General features: G+C 46.2%; 1 protein-coding gene across 1 annotated transcript; it reads right to left on the bottom strand.

Annotated features, from left to right (window-relative positions):
• MKI67 (marker of proliferation Ki-67) lies at positions 1-26,208 on the bottom strand. The gene is made up of 14 exons (XM_059052231.2): positions 26,117-26,208; positions 23,038-23,116; positions 22,831-22,946; positions 19,906-19,972; positions 17,952-17,997; positions 16,433-17,503; positions 14,974-15,149; positions 11,730-12,051; positions 11,522-11,640; positions 11,243-11,414; positions 9,244-9,399; positions 2,711-8,067; positions 1,367-1,810; positions 1-96 (listed from the first exon to the last, which is right to left on the bottom strand). The coding sequence occupies exons 1-14, from the start codon at positions 26,206-26,208 to the stop codon at positions 31-33; spliced, it is 8,283 nt and encodes a 2,760-aa protein (XP_058908214.1). The 3' UTR covers positions 1-30.
• Between the last annotated feature and the right edge of the window lie 694 nt (positions 26,209-26,902).

The following is a 26,902-nucleotide window of genomic DNA, read 5'->3' as shown; positions in this document are numbered from 1 at the left end:
TTACACGTTTTTCCCTTTTAAACTTCTTGGCTATTTATCGTCACCGTCTCGATGACTTCTGGTTCTTATTTTCTTGACATCCACATTGTCATTTTCCTGTTTGGGAACAAAAATATAACTCTTAAGTAATTTAAAAGAACAATTTTTGTAACCGACTCTGCAAAAACCCCGGTCCTTTCTAGGTGTGATGCAGGCCTTTAGTCCTAGAAAATTAATCTTGAGGTTGGAAATAAACTTTAAGATAGAGCCTGTAAAAGTTGCCTTAAGCTGTTTTTACTATTTAATTTTTTAAAGTTAAATATTGTGTCCTTTGATAGAAAGGTTTGTAAGCTATTTTTAAGTTAATACATCATAAAAAGAGAAAGAAAATTTCCACACATTTTCACTCATTTTCATAAATACCACTCAGAAAAAGTGAATTCAAATGTGTTATCAGGCTGAAATCTTTTTTTTCTTTTATACACAAAGACAATTATTTAAGACCTTTATTAACAGGTGCTTGCAGTTGGTTGACTGTTTTGAAACAAATCAAGCTGTAAACTTTTATTACAAATGAAACATGAGGTTCTTTAAAATCTCAACTTGACCAGATGTGAAACAAATTAAAAACCAGAAGACCCAAAAGGTTTCGGCCTGGTTTTTTTCTCAGGCCAAAATCTTTTGGGCCTTCTAAACAACTGAGGTGTTAGAAGGGGACCACCCCTCACTAGGACGTGAGCGTGAGCGGAGAGCACATTTGGGATGCCACATCTGGGACGGGACAAAGGACACCAGACTGCCTCCCGGATGGGAGCTCTTAACGGTACTACCCCCCTAAACACACCTCCACGTGCTCTTCCTCCCAGCCTTCCAAAGGGACGCCTTGGAAATCAGGCGTTACCCCTCTGGAGGTTTCACTCAGTCTCTAACCAGAGACTGAAGACAGCAGCGTGGAATCTTAATACAAGGTAGGCAATGAGCAGTCAGAAAATACTAACTGGATAAATCCCTTTTTCTTCCTTTTTTACAAATTTCTGGCCACGGCAAGCAGGATCTTAGTTCCCCGACCAGCGACTGAACCCGAGCCCCCTGCAGTGGAAGCTGGAGTCTTAACCAATGGACCGCCAGGGACGTCCCATCCCTTGTTTTTCCTGAATGATGACTTTATAATGTGAATTTACTATTCAAAGTGGAATTCCCAAGCCAGATACACCTGAATATAGAGCCACAAAACGTGGCTGAGATTCATGCCTCTTACGTTAGTCTAACGGGGAGCTGGCGGCGTGTTATTACATATCATGTGTTCTTTCTGCTCTAGCAATATGGGGCAAAAATTATACTGAAATATTCTATGCACTTAAAAAAAGAGAAACAGGAAATTACTTGCCTTTTGAAGGCTGTTGGCACATCTCCTGGCACCCCGGGTTACTCTCTGCTCGGATTCACTCTCCGAAGGGTTTCCTCGAGGGCGGAGAGTAATCTTTCTGGATCTCAAACCCTTGAAGTCTGAATATTCCGTTGCTTCTTTCTCTTCCTGCTTCTTCACGGGGATTTCCACCCTTTCCTGCCTTGCTGTCTCCTCTGTTGCATCAGGCAAAGGCTTCTGATTCTGCTTCCCGGATCTCAAGTGCCCCCTTCTCTCTTGACCTTTGCCCCCAGAGGTAGGATTCTCAGCTCCATCTTCTGGGCTTTGTAGCTTCATCTCTTGGGAGGTCTTCATGGACTTCTTTTCACTTCTCTTTATTTTCTTCTTTCCTGCTGATATAAGACCCCCAGGTCTTTGCTCCTCTATATTGGTTTTAGTGGGGCGCCTGGTACGCAGGGACATTCCCTAAAAAAATTCAAAAGACAATTCACAAAACGTCAAGAATGAGGAATACAAACCTTAAAACTCAACACGGAGAAAATCATTTGAAAGTGAGCTCAAAAGGGGAATTAATTGGAAAATTTTCCATTGGTTCATTTTCTAAGATGCCAATAATCGAATCACGTCAAGGAGTGCCTGTCACTTTGTTCCAATGGAGAAGTCACCATTTCTACTGGTAAACTGTAAGTAAGGGATTCGGTATAAATTCCAATCACAATGTCTGAATGTCATATATGTCAGTCTGATTATACCAGGTGTTAAAAGGGTATTGCAGGAGAACGCCCCGTTACTCAGGTAGTAAAGGAATTCCTAACCCTTTAACAATCATCGATAGAGCAGGACAGGAAAATCTCAATTTCTGGAATCGAATTTACAAGCTTCTCTATCTGACAACCCTGACAGTTACGCTCTTCCCAGGACACACGCCCCGTGTAAACAACAAGTGTCTAATTGTTTAAATGCTGACGCAGATACTACTTCTCCCCAACACACTCCAGGTCTGGATGTGTCTGGAACGAGGCGGGGCTGAACTGCCCCCTTTTTCTCCGCACGAAGTTCCGCACTTTGGAAGGTGAACACACAACTCAGTCACTTCCTGAGAAGTTCTTGGCAAAACGTGTAACGATAATTTTGACCAGTTATTTTCCCAAATTAGCCTGTTCTCTCTAGAAATCCCCAAAGGATGCTTTACGAAGGTCCGCAGTTACTCACTGTGTTGAATGTGGACCCCGCGGGGAAAGGGTACCCACACCTACGTTTGGGTTATGTACAACTTATAGCCAACGTTATAGCAGAATGGGGAGCATCCCCCCAAGATGACGCGGTACGATTGCATCACACGATTGCATCACACGATTACATCACCTTCTTTGGAGCGTGCCCGTCTTCTCCTTGTGGATCCGTAGCTTTAGTTTTCATGTCACTGTTGGGCAGGTTTCCCTCAGGTTTAGTCCTTTGTGCCAGAATCCTCACACTTCTCTTCTTCACTCCCAAGGGTTTGGGGGGCTCCTGTCTCTCCCTGGGGGCTGTCCTCTGCTTCTTCTGGAGGGGCTTCTCTTCCTCAGGGTCCCGTGCAGCCATCGTAGGGCATAGCCTCTTCCTTCCCACAACCCTTGCATCTTCTCCCAGTTTCCTCTTGGGGGGCGGGGAGATGCAGCTTTCACCTGGTGATTTTACAGGGTCTCTGCTGCCCACAAGGTCTCCCGTGAACCTTACTTTAGGGGCCCTGAGGACTCTTTGGGATACTTCTACAGGTCTTCTTCTGTCTGCTGCTTGCTTTGGGGCTCTCTTAACTCCAGAAGCATCGTTTCCCAGTTCCCTGGCCTGACCTGGCTTTTGGAAGAGCTCCTTGAAACTGGCCGGATCTTCCAGGGGTGGGGCCTTTGCCTTAAATGTTCTTAGCCGATTCTTGACGCCAATTACATTCTCTGCCGAGTCCAGGTTCTGCCTTGAAGTTTCCTTAAACACTTTGATATTGTTCTCATCACCTACTGGTTCTCTGTGCGTGGTTTCCCCTGCTGTTTGGATGGGCTCTCTGAGTACTGAGGGCTCTTCTAGGTCTACTTTTCCCAGTGGTGACTTGAGTCGCCTCTTTCTACTTGCTGGCCTGGGCACTGGTCCAGCTGGTGGAGACTGGCAGGGCACTGGAGCGATATTAACGTCACTCACCGGTTCCTTGGCCTGACCTGGCTTTTGGAAGAGCTCCTTGAAACTGCCCGAGTCTTCCAGGGGTTGGGTCTTTTCCTTAAATTTTCTTAGCCGACACTTGATGCCCATTACATTTTCTGCAGGGTTGAGTTTCTGCCTTGAAGTTTCCTTAAACGCTTTGCCGTCTTTTTCATCACATACAGGCTCTCTCTGCATATCCCCTGGTGTCTGTGTGGGCTTCCTGGGCGCTGAGGGCTCTTCTGCATCCACTTTCCCCGGTGGTGACTTGAGGCGCCTCTTTCTACTTGCTGGCCTGGGGACTGGTCCGGCTGGTGGAGACTGGCAGGGCACTGGAGCGATATTAATGTCACTCACCGGTTCCTTGGCCTGACCTGGCTTTTGGAAGAGCTCCTTGCAACTGCCCGAGTCTTCCAGGGGTTGAGCCTTTTCCTTAAACTTTCTTAGCCGACTCTTGACGCCAATTACATTTTCTGCTGAGACCAGTTTCTGCCTTAAAGTCTCCTTAAACACTTCGATGTCATTTTCATCACCTACAGGCTCTCCATGTGTGTGCCTGGCTCCCCCTGGTGTCTGTGTGGGCTTCCTGGGCGCTGAGGGCTCTTCTGCATCCACTTTCCCCGGTGGTGACTTGAGCCGTCCCTTTCTACCTGTTCGCCTGGTGACTGGTTCTACTGCTGGAGATTTATAGGGTATCGTGGTGGTTTTCTCATCAGTCATTGGTTGCTTTGCATGATCTGGGGTTTGGAAGAGCTCTTTGAAGCCAGCCAGGTCTTCCAGGGGTGGGGCCTTTTCCTTGGGTGTCCTTGGATGCCACTTGCTTCCAGTTACATTTTCTGCAGGGCCCAGCTTTTCTCCTGGAGTTTCCTGAGACACTGCAATGCCTCTGTCACCACCCTGTGGTTCTCTGTGTGAGTGTGTGGTTTCCCCTGGTGTTTGTTGAGGCTTCCTGAGAGCCGAGACATCTTGCTGCACAGCCACTTTCTGGGAAGGGGTCTTGAGACGTCCCTTTCTACTTGGTGTGTTGACTGGTTCTAGTTGTGGAGACTGGCAGAGCATTTTGAAGATTCTGTCAGCAGTCATTGGTTCCACTGTGTGATCTGGGGTTTGGAAGAGCTCTTTGAAGCCAACCAGGTCTTCCAGCGGTGGGGCCTTTTCCTTGGGTGTTCTTGGATGCCACTTGCTTCCAGTTACATTTTCTGCAGGGCCCAGCTTTTCTCCTGGAGTTTCCTGAGACACTGCAATGCCTCTGTCACCACCCTCTGGTTCTTTGTCTGAGTGCCTGGCTCCCCCTGGTGTCTGTGTGGGCTTCCTGAGAGCCAAGACATCTTCCTGCACAGCCACTTTCTGGGAAGGTGTCTTGAGCCGTCTCTTGCTACTTGTCGGCATGTTGACTGCTTCTGCTGGTGGAGATTTATAGGGTATTGTGGTAGGTTTGTCATCAGTCATTGGTTGCTTTGCATGATCTGGGGTTTGGAAGAGCTCTTTGAAGCCAGCCAGGTCTTCCAGGGGTGGGGCCTTTTTCCTGGGTGTTCTTGGCCGCCACTTGCTTCCAGTTCCATTTTCTGCAGGGTCCAGTTTCTCTCCTGGAGTCTCCTGAGACAATGCAATGCCTCTGTCACCACCCTCTGGTTCTCTGTGTGAGTGTGTGGTTTCCCCTGGTGTTTGTTGAGGCTTCCTGAGAGCCGAGACATCTTGCTGCACAGCCACTTTCTGGGAAGGTGTCTTGAGACGTCCCTTTCTACTTGGTGTGTTGACTGGTTCTATTGCTGGAGATTTATAGGGTATTGTGGTGGTTTTCTCATCAGTCATTGGTTGCTTTGCATGATCTGGGGTTTGGAAGAGCTCTTTGAAGCCAGCCAGGTCTTCCAGGGGTGGGGCCTTTCCCTTGGGTGTCCTTGGCCGCCTCTTACTTCCAGCTACATTTTCTGATGAGTCCAGTTTCTGATTTGGAGTTTCCTGAAACAATTTGATGCTTTTATCATCATCTACTGGTTCTCCCTCTGAGTGCCTAGTTTCCCCTGGTGACTGCGTCGTTCTGCATGCTGAGAGCTCTTTCTCTGTATCCACTTTCCCCAGAGGGGTCTTGAGCCATCTCTTCGTATTGGTTGGTGTGAAAATTAGCTGTGGTTGGGAGGACATGCAGAGCATTTGGGGAGTTTTGACAACAGCCCTCGGTTCCTTGGCATGATCTGGGGTTCGGAAGAGCTCTTTGAAACCTGCCAGGTCTTCTAGAGATTGGACCTTTTCCTTGGGTGTTCTTGGCAGCCTCTTGCTTCCATTTACATTTTCTGCTGAGTCCGGTTTCTGCTTTGGAGTTTCCTTAGATGATTTGATGTTTTTATCACCATCCGCTGGTTCTCTGTCTGAGTGCCTGGCTCCCCCTGGTGTCTGTGTGGACTTCCTGGGCACTGAGGGCTCTTCTGCATCCACTTTCCCCGGTGGTGACTTGAGCCGTCCCTTTCTACCTGTTCGCCTGGTGACTGGTTCTACTGCTGGAGACTTATAGGTTATCGTGGTGGTTTTCTCATCAGTCATTTGTCCCTTTGCATGATCTGGGGTTTGGAAGAGCTCTTTGAAGCCAGCCAGGTCTTCCAGGGGTGGGGCCTTTTCCTTGGGTGTCCTTGGATGCCACTTGCTTCCAGTTACATTTTCTGCAGGGTCCAGTTTCTCTCCTGGAGTTTCCTGAGACACTGCAATGCCTCTGTCACCACCCTGTGGTTCTCTGTGTGAGTGTGTGGTTTCCCCTGGTGTATGTTGAGGCTTCCTGGGAGCCGAGACATCTTGCTGCACAGCCACTTTCTGGGAAGGGGTCTTGAGACGTCCCTTTCTACTTGGTGTGTTGACTGGTTCTAGTTGTGGAGACTGGCAGAGCATTTTGAAGATTCTGTCATCAGTCATTGGTTCCACTGTGTGATCTGGGGTTTGGAAGAGCTCTTTGAAGCCAACCAGGTCTTCCAGCAGTGGGGCCTTTTCCTTGGGTGTTCTTGGATGCCACTTGCTTCCAGTTACATTTTCTGCAGGGCCCAGCTTTTCTCCTGGAGTTTCCTGAGACACTGCAATGCCTCTGTCACCACCCTCTGGTTCTTTGTCTGAGTGCCTGGCTCCCCCTGGTGTCTGTGTGGGCTTTCTGAGAGCCGAGACATCTTCCTGCACAGCCACTTTCTGGGAAGGTGTCTTGAGCCGTCTCTTGCTACTTGTCGGCATGTTGACTGCTTCTGCTGGTGGAGATTTATAGGGTATTGTGGTAGGTTTGTCATCAGTCATTGGTTGCTTTGCATGATCTGGGGTTTGGAAGAGCTCTTTGAAGCCAGCCAGGTCTTCCAGGGGTGGGGCCTTTTTCCTGGGTGTTCTTGGCCGCCACTTGCTTCCAGTTCCATTTTCTGCAGGGTCCAGTTTCTCTCCTGGAGTCTCCTGAGACAATGCAATGCCTCTGTCACCACCCTCTGGTTCTCTGTGTGAGTGTGTGGTTTCCCCTGGTGTTTGTTGAGGCTTCCTGAGAGCCGAGACATCTTGCTGCACAGCCACTTTCTGGGAAGGTGTCTTGAGACGTCCCTTTCTACTTGGTGTGTTGACTGGTTCTATTGCTGGAGATTTATAGGGTATTGTGGTGGTTTTCTCATCAGTCATTGGTTGCTTTGCATGATCTGGGGTTTGGAAGAGCTCTTTGAAGCCAGCCAGGTCTTCCAGAGGCGGGGCCTTTCCCTTGGGTGTCCTTGGCCGCCTCTTACTTCCAGCTACATTTTCTGATGAGTCCAGTTTCTGATTTGGAGTTTCCTTAAACAATTTGATGCTTTTGTCATCACCTGGCTCTCTGTGCATGGGCATGGTTTTCCCTGGTGTCTGTGTGAGTTTTCCGAGGGCTGAGGCATCTTCTACATCCACTTTCCAGGAAGGTGTCTTGAGCTGTGTGTTTGTCCTGGTGGACGTGCCGACTGTTCCTGATCTGGGAGATTTACAGTGCATTTCTGTGGCTTTGTTCTCTGCGTCCACTGCTTCCTTGGGATGAGCTGGGGCCTGCAGGAGACGTGGGATGTCCACCTGGTCTTCCTCAGGCTCTGTCTCCTGCAAGCTCTCAAGGGCGGTCGGGTCTGCTGTTATTTCACACCTCAGCTCTGAAGCAATTCTCGATCTCCTCAGAGCTAACATCTTTTTGGAATTTTCTTTTGAGTCCATGTTTTTTGTACATGTTTCACTTCCCTTCATGTCTCCCTCCAGCTTCTGCTCTGGTTGTGGTGCTTTCCTCAGACATCTTCCCAAGACGTTCTCAAGAGTGTCAGGTTTGGGGCCTTCGTTTTTACACTCTACACCTGGTGTCTGTGAGCTTCTGAGCTCCATGGACCTTCTAAACTCGTTTGCACTTGATGTTGTCTTTGGTGTCGTTGCCTCAGACGCTGGAGTTTTCATCTCAGCACCTGTTGTTTTATACACGTTCTTAGGAGTTTTCATAATACTTTCATTTATTTTAATACACTGGCGTCTTAAGGCAGGGCTTGCAGAACTTTGATCAGACAGCTCTTTTGGTGCATCTTGAGCCCCGGGGGCCACATTCTGTCCTATGAGAGATTAAAACATGCATGATGAGTATATTCTATGCACTGTGCACCAACGTGGTATTTTAGCCTGACGAGGTATTTAAGAGCCAATAAACCAGCCTTCCCGTCCATCTCAGCATGCGAGGCTGCCTACGTGGCCATAAATCTGCCTGACGCGCACCACACACAATTAAGAACAATGTTTCTGGGTGACACAGAGTGGGGTCATGCATAGGCAGTGGTAAGGGTCTGTGGGGGATCAGATAAAAGAAAACCATTCCTTAGGCTGCCAGCCAGGTCTCAGTGAGCTGAGCACACACATTTTTTTCATCAAATGGGAGAAACAGCTGTTTCATCTGCTGGACCACCAATGCAATAATATGGATTATATTTCATATGCTAAGGGTCCATGTTACACAGGAGACATCAGTTCTTTAGCGAGAGGAAGCATCTTGAGTGTAGCATGCTGTCCCCTCTATGACAGAAACTCGGTGACCAGTGTAAATGAGAGAGAGACAGACTCACATCTCACTCTCATCCTGCGGCAGGTGCCCAACCAGAGATTAACAGGAGTACCTGTGCGGTGCACACCTGCTGCCTTTCTCTTTGGTAACTGACAGCACTCTCACATTTGAGTAATTTACATATAAGTATGATGAGAGATCATTACACTTGCCTTCTTGTCAGCCTCTTTACTTATGCTAAATGAAGAAGGCCACGGGGCTTCCCTGGTGGCGCAGTGGTTGACAGTCCGCCTGCCGATGCAGGGGACACGGGTTCGCGCCCCGGTCCGGGAGGATCCCACGTGCCGCGGAGCGGCTGGGCCCGTGAGCCATGGCTGCTGAGCCTGCGCGTCTGGAGACTGTGCTCCGCAACGGGAGAGGCCACACCACTGAGAGGCCCGCATACCACACACACACACACAAAAAGAAGGCCACGTGTACACACGCAGTTTACGGTTAGTTAGTGAAACTATTTAAAAGGCATGCCTTTTCATGCAAGTCTCTGAAAGACAGTGCTAGTTCAGCTGCTGATAGAAACCTCCCCTAAGAACAATGGAACAGGGAAGCGGGACATGGTACTTTATCAGGAATATCTGTCGTAGAGAAATAATACAGTAGCTGTTGTGAAAAAAGAAGACCATCTACAGTTTCCACTGAAAAGATCAAAGTGCCAGGGGAGAAAAAGGAAACCAACCAGAATTTTCTGAAGCGCACAGCAGAGGTTTTTCTCCTGAATGAGGTACTGGAAGCTCTTTTCCAAGCAAATCCTCTGAATTGGAAAAAGTGGAGGGACACAGGTTCATCCTTTGTGGTTTCTCTTTCACTGGAGTCTTGAACATTTCAGGCAGCCCTGTTACATGAAAATAGTGGAAAAACAGTTAACAGACTGCTCATACCCGCAAACAAGCCCACCTGTCCTCACGTACAACAGAGGGAATGTCGGAAGGCAAACAACAGACCACTCCCTAGAGCTTCTGGGAGACAGGGTCTCACAGGAGAGGTTGATGCATCAGCTGTGAACCCATTTTTTGAAGAGGGCAATGGGAAGTTAGACTCATATATGGCCTGTTCTCCGGCCTTCCTCTTGGAAAGAAAACGGAATGAAGGAAGTCGATGTCCACCCTCTTCTAGAGTAAACCCCAGCTGTGAGCACTGGCCAGAGGACAGAGGCTGCCCTTCAGGGCCCCTCTCCATGCACCCCAAAATCTAGGGCCCTCATGCTCCTTCGATAAGTCCTAGGTTATGCACTACAAGGGTTTACGTACCAATAAAATGTCCAAATTTTAAAAGTGAGATAGGACTGCCCATTTTTACTATTGTCAAGTAATAATATCACCATCTTTTCATTTTAACACCAAAAGGTAGTACTAACATAATCTCAGAAAACAAACAAGCAAACCCATCCAGTTCTCTAAAGGGAAGATTTAAGTTTCTCAAACTCTCATTCTCCTCCTGTTCTCCTTACTTTTCTCTCTCATTCTGACATCAGGGGACCAAAACGCTCTCTCAGTCTGGCAGCCGTCTGCAAATTGTGTTTGGGAAGCCTGTTCTGGAGGCACCCAAGCCAGGCAACCCACTTAAAAAGCTCATTCCTCCGCCACAGTTCAGGCCTTACTTAAAATATCCAAGATTTAATATTTCATCACATATTAATGTTTTGTCATAAAAGTACTCACACTGAGGGGTGGCCTTTGTGGAATGCCTAGAAAAATGTTTTGAAGGAAGGCTGAGAAAACTTACCATCCCAGGTACTATTTAAACTTCTATTTCTTATAAATACTTTTGAGAATTTATCTTCAATGCTTTGTAACATATATAGTAGTACACTCACATGTGTGCATAGTTTACAAGGATACACAGATACACGTATATCTGCGTACCGGGGTGTATAAGCTCAAATTGTTTTTTACTCACGGAGCATATGCTATCAGAACTCTGGCTATCACTGTGCTATGTTTTTAAAGTTTGCTTTTAAAAAGCTAAATATGTTGATGCAAATGTGATTCTCGTTGGAGGGTACCTTGCATGGGTTTTATAAGTGGTACAACAATTCTCCCATCTTAAGATCTGCCAGGAGATAAAAACAAGATTCCACCTAATGGATTCAAGTGTCACCTCCCTCCAGAAGTGCTCAGAATGGAAACCACTGGTCAAATGATGTAGCAGAAAATCCGCAACCCAGGGTCCTGCCGTGGTCCTAATCCACTACAAGTGTCAGCAGCTCACATCACACTTTTACTGAAAATAGCAATACTGGCTCAACTATGAATGGCTCAAAGAAGTCTTTGTTTCACGAACCAGCTAAGCTACATGGAAGGAAAGGAAATCTTGAAGAAGCAAAATACCACTCAAACCAATTGCTCCAACTCTGGCAATTATAAGAGCAAGGCTGCTTTCTTCACCATAGAGCTGCTGCCAACGTCGTACACCTGCACTGCTCTCCCAGGTAAAGATGTGCATTTCCTGCCATACCTGCTTCCTACAGGCCACGTGACCCCAAATCGTCAAGGACCTGGCCTTGTTCTCCAATCCAGCACCCTCTTCCTTGAATACCATGACCCTCCGAGTTGACTTGATTGTTTATCCTCCTGTCCCATGCACAGCAGATAAACAAATGTGATACCCACCCATGTGGACCCACACAGGAGGATGAAAGGGTTCCGATTCCTAAGAGCCATGGCTGTGGCTTTTACCTGAAAGATCTTCACTAAAGTCCACTGGTTTGTTGACCATGAAGTTGTTCAGCATCCTGTAGGGCCGAGCTGGCCCGTTCACTTTCTCGACGTGAGCTTTCCCTATTATTATGGTACAGGGAGAGTTTGCGTGGCCTGTGCTAAATTGATTGTGAACGATGCCAGTCAGCTTCTGGAAAACAATCAGGAAATCACCAAAGCGTCAAAGCCTCAATCCACACTTAATGTATCCCTTAATCATATTATGTGTCAAAGAGCAGTTCATATTGGAACACCTACCTTCGGAGTATTGGTTCTTCTTTGCCGTTTGCTCAGGGGTCTTGGAGGGCCACGTTTAACAGCTTTGGTCTGGGTCTGCTTGGTACCGAGTTTTACCACGTCTGCCCACGATTTTGCCACTGTCACAGGGAAAAGATGTTGAGACTTCTCAAAACCGGCACTAATGAGAAAATCAACCTTGAAACTTATCTGCTGATACAACACTAACCAACTAAATTGGCCTCAGATGCGCCACTCCTTCTCTTGGAATAAATCATCTGTAAGAGGCCATGCTGGTTTCGATCTACGGAAGCTCTCTTGGAGGGCAGGCTGCCACTCTTTCTCCCTCCTCTCTTGGGAATATCTGTCTGATGTGGAGATTTGCTCTCGCTGGCGATGGAAGACGCCTTGGATAACCTACGGCACCGGCCGGGTGCGTGTGGAGAAGTGGGAGCGGCGTTAGGAGCTGGAGATCTCACGAGTGCATTCTGTGCAGTCACTTCCAGACAGACGTCTGAAGAGTCTTCCTTCCCTGATGGCTGAGGCTGCTCCTGACAAGATTTAAATGTGCATAAGAAACCTTACCACAAAGATAACTTCTCTGTAGGTTCAAGATGGCGGAGTAGAAGGACGTGCGCTCACTCCCTCTTGCGCGAGCACCGGAATCACAACTAACTGCTGAACAGTCATCGACAGGAAGACACTGGAACTCACCAGAAAAGACACCCCACATCCAAAGGCAAAGGAGAAGCCACAGTGACACGGCAGGAGGGGCGCAATCACAATAAAATCAAATCCCACAACCGCTGGGTGGGTGACTCACAAACTGGAGAACGCTTATACCACAGAAGTCCACCCACTGGAGTGAAGGTTCTGAGCCCCACGCCAGGCTTCCCAACCTGGGGGTCTGGCAACGGGAGGAGGAATTCCTAGAGAATCAGACTTTGAAGACTAGCGGGATTTGATTGCAGGACTTCGACAGGACTGAGGGAAACAGAGACTCCACTCTTGGAGGGCACACACAAAGTAGTGTGCGCATCGGGACCCAGAGGAAGGAGTAGTGACCCCACAGGAGGCTGAACCAGACCTACCTGCTAGTGTTAGAGGGTCTCCTGCAGAGGAGGGGGGCGGGCTGTAGCTCACCATTGGGACGAGGACGCTGGAAGCAGAAGTTCTGGGAAGTACTCCTTGGCATGAGCCCTCCCAGAGTCCTCCATTAGCCCCACCAAAGAGCCAGGTAGGATCCAGTGTTGGGTCGCCTCAGGCCAAACAACCAACAGGGAGGGAAACCAGCCCCACCCATCAGCAGACAAGTGGATTAAAGTTTTACCGAGCTCTGCCCACCAGAGCAACAGTCAGCTCTACCCACCACCCGTCCCTCCCATCAGGAAACTTGCACACGCCTCTCAGATAGCCTCATCCACCAGAGGGCAGACGGCAGAAGCAAGAAGAACTACAGTCCTGCAGCCTGCGGAACAAAAACAACATTCACAGAAAGATAGACAAAATGAAAAGGCAGAGGACTATGTACCAGATGAAGGAATAAGATAAAACCCCAGAAAAACAACTAAATGAAGTGGAGATAGGCAACCTTCCAGAAAAGGAATTCAGAATAATGACAGAGAAGATGATCCAGGACCTCGGAAAAAGAATGAAGGCAAACACCAAGAAGATGCAAGAAATGTTTAACAAAGACCTAGAAGATTTAAAGAACAAACAAACAGAGATGAACAATACAATAACTGAAATGAAAAATACACTAGAAGGAATCAATAGCAGAATAAGTGAGGCAGAAGAACGGATAAGTGACCTGGAAGACAGAATGGTGGAATTCACTGCCGTGGAACAGACTAAAGAAAAAAGAATGAAAAGAAATGAAGACAGCCTAAGAGACCTCTGGGACAACATTAAACACAACAACATTCGCACTATAGGGTCCCAGAAGGAGAAGAGAGAGAGAAAAGATCAGAGAAAATATTTGAAGAGATTATAGTCGAAAACTTCCCTAAACTAACATGGGAAAGGAAATAGCCACCCAAGACCAGGAAGCACAGAGAGTCCCATACAGGATAAACCCAAAAGGAGAAACATGCAGAGACACATAGTAATCAAACTGGCAAAAATTAAAGACAAAGAAAAATTACTGAAAGCAACAAGGGAAAAACGGCAAATAACATACAAGGGAACTCCCTTAAGGTTAACAGCTGATTTCTCAGCAGAAACTCTACAGGCTAGAAGGGAGTGGCATGACATATTTAAAGTGATGAAAGGGAAGAACCTACAACCAAGATTACTCTACTTGGCAAGGATCTCATCCGGATTCGACAGAGAAATCAAAAGCTTTAAAGACAAGCAAAAGCTAAGAGAATTCAGCACCACCAGGCTTTCTATTTATTTTATATTGGAGTATAGGTGATTAACAATGTTGTGTTAGTGTCAGGTGTACAGCAAAGTGATTCAGTGATACATGTACATGCGTCTATTCTTTTTCAAATTCTTTTCCCATTTAGGTTATTACAGAATATTGAGCAGAGTTCCCTGTGCTAGACAGCAGGTCCTTGTGGGTTATCTATTTTAAAAATAGCCATGTGTATGTGTCAATCCCAAACTGTTTAAATCTGGAAGCACCAAACAGTTCAACCAGTGTCGGTCAAGTATATGGTAGAGACGGGAGTCTACCTCTCTTACTTAAAAAAAAAAAAATGGGGGGGGGGGGAAAGCACCAAACAAATCTTAATTGGGATATTTCAGGTGGAAAGATGAAAGGAACTTCCTCATGAATGAGGCTCTTATCTAAGTCCAAGGAAACTCCATCCATGGGAATGTAACCACCTTTGATCTGCATGGAAAGACAGCCAGCCACTCACTTCCGGGGGAGCCCATATAAAAGGGAAGGAAAGGAGACGTACCTCACACGCCTGTTAGTGTGAAAGGAAATTAAAGACTTCCCAGGCCCTCTGATGAAGGCGAGCTGTGGCCCAACACCTGTCTAGAGATCTAAGATCACAGCCTAGGGTAGGTGATGAAAAATTGTAAAGAGCTGTTCATGAAAATCCTGGGTGTGCTGCCATCCAAGATTTTTCTTTTCACCTTGTAATTCTAAAAGGGAAAAACACCAAAACCTTACGGTTCTGTGTCATGATGCCTCCAGATTCTTTCCAAACGTATTTACTATAATCCTAGCATGACCACCCGGCCCTGCAAGTGTGGTCAGCAGGAGGCCTCTGCAGAGAAGGAAAGTCCTGAGGACCCACCTGCGCTCAGTCACCCTCGGGCCGTGGTTAGGAACCCAGGTGCTCATTTCCCAACACCCACATGAATGAGCTCTCATAGAGACTTTTATATTTTTACTTTGTTATCAGAGAGCAAAAGGTGTTCATTGTCATTCTACTAGTGTGAGGGGTTGGAAAGAATGTGGACCAAGGATGGGAGCTGTCATCAGACCCGAAGGGGGCACCAGTGGGTAAACTCACCTTGATGATTTTCTTCAGGACGGTTGGCGTGTGGGTGACCAGAGACCGTCTTTGCTTTGGTGTCTCTCCTCTTTTGAGAGGTGTGTTAGGAGGTAAGTTTTCATCGAATAATTCAGGTCTCAGGCGACCACCAAAGGAGACCCGCCTCCTCTTCAGGGATACCCCATCCATCTTATCTAGAAGAATGGGTACAGACGCAGAGAGGGCAAAGGAGAACCGTACCATAGGTGTGACTTATTTCCATTTACCATTAAAGACAAACTTACTGTAAATTCACTGAAACCTGGCACCTCACACACCTTTACTCTCTTGTGATGCTGACGAAGGTGACGCTGCTTCAAGAGCTCAGGAAGGACCCAGGACAAACCACTAAATGCCAAGTCCCAACCTGACAGCACAAGGACTTTCTTTAAACATTGACAAGTCCTGTGTGGACAGAGCTTAACAAAGGGAGTGGCCTGGAGCAGTGGCTCCCACTTTGGAGCAGGGGGGCGATGGGGCTGAGGCTTCAGCAGGGGCCTGAGAAAGCTTTTCCAAGAGACTCACACTTGGGTCTCACTCAGACCTACCCAGTGTGTAGAATTCGAGCTGGAAACTTCTCCTGGTGATATTTATTGACAGATGGGCAATTCATGCGTCCCAAGCCCCACTATCCATCTTTGCGAGCCACTTGTCAACATAAACCCTGCCTAAGTGAGGCGCCCCGTTTGTAAGACTTGTGGGGACTCCGTGACTGATGTGCGTGGGTCCCCTGCCCCGGGGGCTCCCTGCAGAAGCAGAGCTGACAGCAGGGCACAGCATCAGAACACCTGGGGGCCCCCGAGGAGCGTGGGAGGCCCTGGAGCTACCACGCCTCCTCCACGGGTCACATCCCTGCCACCCACGGGGTGCCATTAGGTTACTGGTTTCCCCACTGGCAAAAGGAAGAGAACAGAACTGTCCCGTGGGCCCTCCTGCTGCCAGAATAGAGGATGGGAAATGAGTGTCTGAAAGGCACGTAAAAGAACACCTGGCACGTAAACCCATGGGGATGGGGCAGGTGTGTTCTAAGCCACCCCACATGTAAAGATTTCCAAGGGATTTCCACTGACTTATTCTAGAGGATCAAACTCATAGGATAAAAGAGCTTATAGTTCAGAATTAAACTCCTGTGAAAAGCAATTATGCTTATGCTTATTCTCCTTTGTTTTGTGATAGAGAGAAGAATCAAATGTTTTTGGACCACCTTTTCTCCTTAGACCCCCCGCTAATTCTTCCCTAATAAGCAGCACTTGTTCTGGTTGGTTGGTTATCTGAGTCTTCACGCAAATCTGCGAGTAGATGATGAAGATGTGCCCTTATGTGCCTCACAGAGCTAATCATTTGTGAATGAAGGAAGGTCCCACTAATTCATACCTAGACATAAGGTAGGTGTAAATCTGGGGTGGGGGGGGATAAATTTACAGTTAAATAAACTTACTCGTGGAATCGCCGAAGCTGCTGCCATCAGCCGAGCTAAGACGGGGTGACCCAGGGCACACCGGATCAGCTGCCACGCCCAGCTTCTCAGGCTTGTTGAGAAAATGGCTTTGAATCTTCCTTTCAGCTTGAGGGACCAACGGAGCTGAAACTGTCTGATGCAGAATCTCTGTTTCTGTTGTCAGATCGTCAACACTTGTAGGAATCCTCTTCCTCTTTCTAGGGCAAAGTTTTTCTGGTGTATTTCCAAAACTCTCAACTCTAATGGGCGTCTGAATTCTAGGTAAGAACTTGTGAGGCGGCAACGTTTTACTCTCTGCCCCGGAGCCTTCACTTTGACCTAGGTTCAGGGATGCACCACCAGCGACGACACTCAGGTCTTCACTCCACGGACTCCGTGAGGGACTTTGTTGTGAAGAGCGTACAGGGGTCGTGGTTTTCAGCGTCTCTCTCTCTGTGCAGAAGACGCTGGGGCTCCTGGTCTCCTTGGGGGTCTGAAATGGCTCATCACTGCTCTTTCCCTCAGTCGGGCTACTTCCTCGTTCTCCGGAAACAGCGTCTGCCTTAATTTGGGGGCTTTGGCCCGATGTTGGTCTGCATTTAAGTGAGACCAGAGTCTCACTCTGTAAACCACCAGTGCTTTCTCTTTCTGTTGTGCAATGACTCTGTGATCCCGATTTTCTGCGATTCTGTAGAACACTGACTTTTCCTGATTTCACGTCTAACTCCACCTTCATTGACTCATAAAGCTTCCGAAAGGGAGACTCATTTGGGTCACTCCACTTAAGACGCTTTATAGAGGAAGACGCCTTCAATTCTGCATTACGGCTCCCGAATGTTACACTGGAATCTTCTAGAGAATCCCCAGCAGTGGGAGTTGTTGCATTTCTGCCGTTATCTCCAAGAAGTTCTGAGGAATGAATGCTGTTAGGTGTTTTCCCAGCAACAGGATCTTCTGAGCCACCCGAGACAATACCATCTCCTGTGACATCCTTCCCACGCACCACAGGCCTTCCTGAAGCAGCTTCCTCCGTGAGTTTTGAACGGGCACTGGCATCTTGAACTTTTCCATCTTGACAGTGAGTTATGAAATAAGAAGCAGAAATTCGAGATTTTCTCAATGATTAATTAACATGGGCAAGATTCACATTTTAAAATTATTTCAAATTATCTTAAAAACCTAGCTTTTCACTTAGCCTACAAACTTCTTAACGTCCAAAATGTATTATAATGGTATTCTGGTACTAGTTCCATGATGAAAATAAATAAATCACTGTAGCCTCCTACACCTCCTATAACCAACAGGAGACGTCCAATGCTATCAGTCTGGTCAGAATTAGGGGGACAACTGAGCATGACAATTCATCTCTACATGGACCCTCCAACAAGCCTATGGCACCCATACATCGCTTGTGAGAAAAGTTAACTCACGTGTCTGCCTACGTCTGTCCCTTCCTTGCCACAAAGCTACATAGAGAACAGATCTTACAGGATCCCAGACAAAACCAAAATCTACTAACCAGGGTTGGAAGGGAAGCTAGATCTTGAGACCCGACGCGAAGGCTCCTGGGAATTGGCAGATAAGAACAGCAATTTAGATGCCTTTTCAAATACCGACAGTCGTATTTACTAAAATGTTCTTCCTGTTCATGACCTTCTCTACCCAACTGTTCTTAGAGAACTTTCAGAGACTTGGAGAAACGAGCCCAAGACATTGGGCTGGTACTCATAACACAAGCATTTCTCAGTTGATTTTTTTAAAAATATAGTAATAGAATAAGAAACAAACTTGAAGATTAAAATTGCTTAAATTGAACCTCAGTGACTTTTTATAACTTCCTTGAACTTCTGTGAAAGAAGAATCAAAGCTAAAAGTAAACGTCATCCACACTCAGTATCTGGGAACCTACCACGGGCACAGAATTATTGACTTTACACTGTTTTATCAAAAGCTGGCTACAGGACCCATGGGTGAAGTGGGGCTCCACTTAGCATGTGTGCTCGTTGCTGGCAGATACTAAGGGTTTATCTGAAAGCCCAGAAGTTAAGGCAAAAGCAAAAACAGTGCACCCAGAGGCCCTGTGCCCTCAGAGCACGGGGCTGGGGTGCAGCCCTCCTGCTGGGCCACCTTCACATTCCTTCCCAGGCAGCTTTTTAGAGGGTGAGGAACAACTGCAGAATAACACAGCTGTAAGATATAAAAGTCCACTATTATTTCAAAGGAGGAAAAATAATATCCTCTGAATTATTGGGGGGGGAAATCACAAAATATATCCAAAGGCAAATACTTTAACTTCTTTCTTTAACGCATTTCCGATATCTTGGTATTGAATACGCTGCTTCTCAAACTTCCCACGTGAGGGCTCGGTTTCTAACTTCCAGTCTGAAGTTGACAAAAGGAATCATATGACTGAACAATAAAAATGAATTAAAATTTAAAAATGTGTGCAAAATACAAGCCCATATTTTTTGTACTATAATATCCAATAGCCATAAAAATCACTGTCAAATAACATGTTCTAAGTATTCAACTTCAATATTAACATTATCACAATGCAGATAACGAACAGCTCATAGACCATTGGGACCTCTTATCTAACCCATAGTGCAGCTTTTTGGTTGGTTTCCTTATGCCTACTAACAAGTTAGAAGCGGCGTTGGCCGGTGGGTGGGATACCTCAAAAGCTAGCTTTCCCCCGAAGCTAATGAGCAGGGTTGACATTAAAGTTAGTCCTCTGGGGAAGCAAGGGCACATGGCAGGAGCAGGGAACTTCAAATGCAGAGCCCACCGCTGATTTCAGGAGTATCTGTGCTAAGACTCTTAAGCCAGGGAATTCCAACCTGGTCAGAAGAGAATAGCTTGAGTAGCTTCATAAAAAGTAAGAAGGATAAGAAGTCTCAGGATTAACCCAGAACCTTCTAAGTCCTACTAAATCTCCCAGGATGGGCCCAGACTGCATTTTAATAAGGTGGGGGCCATTTGGAATATGTTTTCTCCACTGCTAGACACAGGGCAGTAACTCTCCTCCAGTGTCGTGGGTCATCTGTCTGTCAAAACTGGGAAGCATCCTTGGTACCTACAACTCTGATGTGATTATTTTGGATAAATAAAGCCCGATGAGTACAAAGGGACAAAAACTGAGCCGCCAGATCATGTGGTTCTGGAATCTGAGTTCTGCGTCAGGGTTGCCCTAACCAAAGGTTTGCAAAATCATATTGTGAGATACTTTAGGAGACCTTGGGCCCAAAGTGTAACACCTAGTACTCTCATTTTGAATAAAAGAGGAAGGATAGTTTAAATTATCTTAATATATCTAAGTTCAACTTGTTTTACTACCTTAGCGACATTTTCCTACTATAACTGGTAAGTCGTTCTCCCTTGTGAGAAATCAGTGTCCAAGTGCATATAAATGATTTCATATCATCATGCAAAGGAATCAGAGCCCAAAGTTCCATAATATATCCCCCCATCACCTGTTCCCATCTTTGTCCTGGAAATCCAGGTGACTTGCTTCCATTCTGATGACTTTCATTTTCATACCTGAAGTGCACAGAATGACAGGCACATATTCAGATTAAAGATTTGTAACCAATGCAAAAACTTCCACATCTGACTAATGTCCAAGGAGCAAGGAACAAAGATCAGGTTTTATTCAAGATATTACCTTATTCATGGAAAGAAATTAGGAAAGTGTTTTTACGCTAAAAACTTAGGTAAATTGGTTTCTTTTGGAACACCACGGTCAGAGGTTGGGACCAGATTAAATTTCTGAACCCTGACTAGTCTGTAAGATTCAACAACTTCCCCGAGCACCTCCTGTGTTGGAACCAACTGCACAAGAGAGCAAAACCTGGTGTCTGCTAGTTTTAGTTCGTGGAAATCATCTGATGGCTTGGAAGGTCAACCAAGAAGCTGGGTGGCATCTGACACCTTTATCACTCTGTGATGTCATTCACTGCAGGGTAACCACAGAGCTATACTTTAAGATCACTATGATCTTTTCAGCTTCCCACTTACTCCATCTGTATCTGGACAAGGACAGGCATATTTTAGGAAGACGCAGAGATATTTAGCAAGAGACATGGTCGTTCTAACAGACCTCAGGTATCCATTCACAGAAACTTTTATAACACGTACTGAACTCGGGTACCTCGGTGAGACAGCCTGATTCGAATTTAGATGCCACCTAAGTAAGCTCTGAAGCAGCCAAAGCGTCTGGAATTGTTTCTCATGGTACCAGAGTTCTGAATCAAGCCCTTCTTCCCATGACCCATGTCCTAGTCTTTGTTGGAGGTATTTTGTCATCTCAACTAATCTTAATTTGAGCAGCCTCTCATTTGGGGGACATACTTCTGTTCTCCATTCCTCATCAAATATTTCCTACCTAGGAATAATATTTATTTCTCTATCTAATAAAAAATACCCTTTAAAAATGAAGGCAAATTCACAAAAAGCACAGAAGAAGAAACGACCAGGATATTCAAATTAGAAAATATCTATGTAATACAAATGAAGGCAGTTACGAAGATGGAGTTCCATTTGGTAGAATGTGTGCCTACAAGAGACACAATTTAGAGTCAAAGACACAAATAGGATGAAAGGATAATGACGGGAAAAGATATACCATGCAAATAGTAACCAGAAGAGAGGTGGAGAGGCTGTACCAATACCAGACAAAATAGACTGGAAGATAAAAATTACTCACAGAGACACTGCACATTTTATAATGATAAAAGGGTCAATCCATCAAGATCAACCAGTTATAGACAAAAGTGCACCTAACTGCTGGTTCCAAAAGATCCTCTAAAACCTTAAGGATTATGAAAGTTGAAAGCAATGTGATTTAAAAAAAAAAAACCAAACTATAGTATGAAATCTCTCATCAAAAGCATTACTAAAGGTACAGGACATTTCAGAATGATACATGATAGAGCTTCATCCGCCAAGAGGAGACCATTCTTAATTTAAACCCATAGTATGGCCTCAAAATATCGGAAGCAAAAGCTGACAAAGTTAAAAAACAAAAAGAAAAAAAAAAAATCTTCAATGCGTGATTTCAGCTTACCTGTCCAGGTAACTAAGAATCAGGGGAAAAATTTACTAGGATTCTAGAGTCAGGAATTTGAATCTGATGGACCTACACAGATAGAGCACCCCACCCAGCAGCTGTGGAAAACACAGTTTTTCCAAACACCCAGGACAGATTAGTAAAAATTTAACCATATCTGATCATAAAAAGCAAGCTCTGACTCATTTCAGAAACTGGAAATTCCTCAAATGTCCATCCAGAATGAATAAATTGTGTATAAATGTGTATGTAACTGGGGATATTATTTCAGTGAAATCCTTAGGCAGTGAGAAGGAACAAACTGGGATGAATCTATCCATCCCATCCATGCTATGAATCCCACAACCATAAAAGCAGAACTCAGTTACTAATTTATGGGGTTTAATAAAGGCAGACAAAAGCATAGCGGTTAGAGATGCATGCTTAGGTAGTAGAACTCTAAAGAATTCCATGCTATCAGAAAAGCTGCATTAGCGGTTTACTTGGTGCAGGGAAGAAGTAATGATCAGAAGATGCATGAAAGAAACTTCCGGAAATGCTCTGTTTATGACTTGGGTGGTGTATTAGTTCTATAACAAAACGCCACACCCTGGGTGCCTTAAACAAGAGAAATTTATTTTCTCCCAGTTCCAGAGGCTGGAAGTCCAAGATCAAGGTGTCCGCACGGCTGGCTTCCTTGGGGCCTCTCTCCTTGGCTCCGGCCGCCCTCTGCTGCCTCTTCCCATGGTCACCCCTCTGGACACCTGCTCCCCTGGCTTCTGTGTCCTAATCTCCTCTTCTTATAAGGACACCACTCGGATTGAATTAGGACCCAGCCTAATGGCCTCATTTTAACTTTATCATCTCTTTCAAGGTCCTATTTCCAAAGACAGACACGTTCCGGGGAGCTGGGGGGGCCAGGACTTCAACTTGGGAATTTAGGGAGAGCACAATTCGGTCCGTGACAGGTGATAATCACAAAACTGGTCACTTCATGGTAAGTTGGGTCACACGTCTCGTTTTGTAACTTTCTCTATGAGTGTATTTTACTTTACAATGAAAAAAGTAAGATGAATGCAGTTTCACAACACTTGCAACCAAATGACACTTCTTTAGGACCTGGCCACCTTGGCATGGTTACCTGCTCTCAAATCTTTGAGCTGGAGCACACAATAAACCTCCCCTGCCATTCCTTCTAGATCCACGTGAATTTAGATGAAGACTGTATTGGGAATGTCAACCTCAAACATGTCGACATTCACCCGCATTAGAGAAGGATCACTGATGAACTGTGAGGCTAGTTTTTGGTGAATCAGGAGGTCTATTTATTTGTGGCCCATTTCTTACCTACCTGAAAGATCGATCAACGACAGTTATCACATCTCCATGTTTTAGCTGTACCGGTTTATCAAAAGTAGATCCATTTACTTGTGTTGGGTTTGTGGAACTGAAATTAAACAATATTGCCTATAAGTAGAAAAGAGAGGGAAACCTGTAAACTAACAAATGGATAAAAAGTGAAAAGTTTTAAAAAACAGACTTCCAAAAACCCACTCACCTCCTGCTCATTGATTTCAATTTTGCAGTGTTGTTTGGACACTACAGGAAGCTGAATACGAATGTCACACTCGATACCCCTTAATTCAAAAGAATAAAGACTTTTTAGGTTGCTGTAATTTAAGAAACTTACATCAGTGATTCAAAATAAAACAGCATCTGACTCTATTTTTGATCTGTAAATGTAAAGACTTTATAAAGGAAAGACAAACTGGGCAATGTAAATGATCTTTGCATTTTGCCCACAATTTTTATAAGTATTGTTATCAGCAACTATTTTAAATCATTAAAACTTAGAGTACTTAAGATAATTATAATGGAAAATATTCGAATACAAAATTGAATTGCCTTTCACTAAAATATCTATGCTTACAAGATCCAACTAAAGGAGTACTTTACATCAGTTTGGAGAATATTTATTGTTTGTACTCTGTGCTTTTTTTTTTTTTTTCTATATAAAAGGTTTATGTATGTTTATTGGTAATGCTATGCATGTTTAAAGGTTTAATCATCACCAGAAATGCTGTTATTTCATGCTAGGACCTCTCCGTGTCTCAAGTTTCCTCATATACAAAGAGGACTCCATCGGCAAACATATCATGGTGTTCTTCAGAAAATTAAATGTTACTCAGTCTGTCATTTGCTTGGCACACAGTAAATGCTCATAACTTGTGAGCTTTTTATTGTTTTAAAACTATATTGTTGGGACTTCCCTGGTGGTGCAGTGGTTAAGAATCCGCCTGCCGATGCAGGGGACATGGGTTCGATCCCTGGTCCGGGAAGATCCCACATGCCGCGGAGCAACTAAGCCCGTGCACCACAACTACTGAGCCTGCGCTCTAGAGCCCGCGAGTCACAACTACTGAGCCGACGAGCCACAACCACTGAAGCCCGCGCACCTAGAGCCCGTGCTCCGCAACAAGAGAAGCCACCGCAATGAGAAGCCCGAGCACCACAACGAAGAGTAGCCCCCGCTCGCCGCAACTAGCGGAAGCCCGTGCGCAGCAACGAAGACCCAACGCAGCCAAAAATAAATAAATAAATAAATAAACTACACTATTAACTGACAGAGTCACAAGCCTCCTATCATTACAGACATTAATCTACAAGCAACAACACATTATATAGATGCAACCTGTCTCTTTACAGAAAACTAACATCAGCAGGAAGCAGCTGAAGGGAGAATTCCCAAACCCACACAGAAACTAATCAAAGACGTCCTTAACAAGGCTCTTTGGGTCTCTGGTGTTCCTGTTACCATCCTGTGGTTTTACACGTTTGAGCAGACTGTATGCCTCCTCTGTACTCAATACGAAACTCTGGAGTCTAAGAATATCCCTTCCTACCTGTATCATGACCAAACACTTACGAGTGGGTTTCTGGATTATAAAATCTCGTATAAAAATACACTTAATCAGGCTTCCCTGGTGGCACAGTGGTTGAGAGTCCGCCTGCCGATGCAGGGGACACGGGTTCGGGCCCCGGTCCGGGAAGATCCCACATGCCGCGGAGCGGCTGGGCCCGTGAGCCGTGGCCGCTGAGCCTGCGCGTCCGGAGCCTGTGCTCCGCAACGGGAGAGGCCACAGCAGTGAGAGGCCTGCGTACCGCAAAAAAAAAAAAAAAAAAAAACCACTTAATCACTACAGTATAATAACAGAATTACTGCTATTTGGTACCAAAATGTTTTTTGTTTTTCCCTTTTGAAGAGAGTGGAAGCTATGGAAAGTGAACAGCTACTTTAAGCCAAAGAAGAGAATATGATTTTTAGGTATCAGAACATCCCAGCAAGAGAGAGAAAAAGACTATCTCGTTAGAACTGAGAATCTGTTTGGCAGGAGACTGCCATCAGGAATCACTATAGATCAATAGTTCTTAACCTTGGTGCTGCTGACATCGGAGGCCAGCTAGTTCTCTACAGTGGGAGCTGTCCTGTGTATTGTAGGGTGCTTGCCAGCAACCCCGACCTGTTCCCTGACCCCAGGAGTGTGTGCCTCCCACACTGTGACATGAAAAAAATGTCTCCAGACTTTGCCAAATAGCTCCTGGGGGGCAATACGGCTCTCAGTTGATAACCACTGTTGCATGCTGATTCCAAACTCAATTTTCCAGCTGATGTTATGACTGATGTTATTGCCAGAGTGCTAAATAGCGATCACCTCTCATATGCCAGGCCCCATACCAGACACCGAGTAATTATTAACTTGACAGTCCCTGTCCTTGGGGAGCTCAGTAGTGAGACAGACAAACCACAGCCTCATCACCATGTGTGGGGTTAGGAAAGACAAGAGCAGGGCTCAGTAAAGGCTTCTTCTCAGGTAACAGGGATCCTGTCTCTGAAAGTTGGAAAGCAATCAGTCACGTAGGAGGGTAGAGAAATTCCAGAGATGAAAGTTTGAACTGGCTAAAAGCACCAAGGTGAGAAAGAGCTTGAAGTGTGGTGGAACATGGCAGGAGTGGGGCTGGTAGGAGGATGGGGTGTGGGTAGAAGGGGGTCAGGGTTCCACCACACAGGGTTCCACAGCGGGGTAGCTTATCCATCACATGTTAGAAAAGGAGAGGGGGTGTGATTAATGGTGCCTGTTACACGGGGACCTGAGTTACTGCCATCACCAACACCAAAGCAACGAAAGAGAAGTTCTCAAAACACAATCAGAAGGACTTTCCTTCCCATTTCCATTTTTCCAAAAAGACGAACAAGCCATACACAGATTCCTTGCTTCATTTGTTCAATAATATTCCCCAGCAGCCAAGGAATGCCCAGTTTGGAGAGATTTCAGATGAACACAGTGACTGTCTAAAGACAGTCTGAAGTGAAGCAGGATTTGAGAATCCTTTACATTTTTCTCCAGTTATATTTTTATCAAATCAATTTAAAACTTTTTGTTTGACTGACAAAACACAACTATGTAAACACTGTCTTCGAATTCTATTTCATAATAAACAACCAGTAGCATTGACAATACATAGGAAGTCCTGAGCAAACCCTAGAGCTGTGCATCTCGTCTGTTAATCTCTGGTTAGTTAGTATTGAGGGTTTTAAGCTAAATTGTCTAAATTGTCCGCGGGTGGGCAGGGCTCACCTTCCAAACAAGCAGGTGTGAAGGCTCAGTGGAAAGTGGGGGCCGTCGACCCCGCTCCTTTTGATGGTAACAAGGCGTCTTGTAGGACCCATTTTCTAAACAGGAATTTTGACTATAATCCTGAAGGTCAGGCATCAAAAGGTTTGCTGAAGCAGACTTACAAGCAATCCTTTGACTGCACTTTTACACGCCACTGAACAAAATAACAAAAATAAAACACACAGGGGGTGAGGGTTATTCTAAAGCAAAGAGCTAAGAAGTTACTTGTAAGTGACCAACTGGGGTCGCGTGTACTATTCACCGCTGCCCCTGCCGCCCCGACCCACGCCTTACCTGACCCCGGTGGAAGCCCCAGCCAGGCCCGGGGCTGCCTCCACCACCCAGAGCCCCCCCAGAGACCTGCGTGCAGGACGCCGCCCGCCAGGCTCTTGGCTCCCGGGAGTTCCCACCGAGACCCCACGCCAGAGCCCAGGACGAGCCGGGCCAAGGCCGCGCTCCGGCGCTGGTCTCCGCATAGCCCCGAGGGGTCCACGCGGCCTCCGGCCCTGCCGGCCGCCCCCGCCCCCGAAGCTCCCCGGCCGCAGCTCACCCAGGACGAGTCTCCCGGGGCGACACCAGTGGTTCCACCGCTCGTCGGCGAGCAACCCGAGTCCGCACCGGGAGGGGCCGGCGACGCGTCCACCTCCGCTGCAGGGACCGGGCCTCAGTCCTCCGGCCCGCCCCCGACCTTCGCCGTGGCCCCAGTCCCCGCTCCCCCCGCCCTGGCCCTCGCCCTCGCCGGTGGCC

This window comes from Kogia breviceps, chromosome 2 (assembly GCF_026419965.1).
Source record: "Kogia breviceps isolate mKogBre1 chromosome 2, mKogBre1 haplotype 1, whole genome shotgun sequence".
Lineage (NCBI taxonomy): Eukaryota > Metazoa > Chordata > Mammalia > Artiodactyla > Physeteridae > Kogia > Kogia breviceps.
This window is presented reverse-complemented; position numbering and strand designations above follow the sequence as displayed.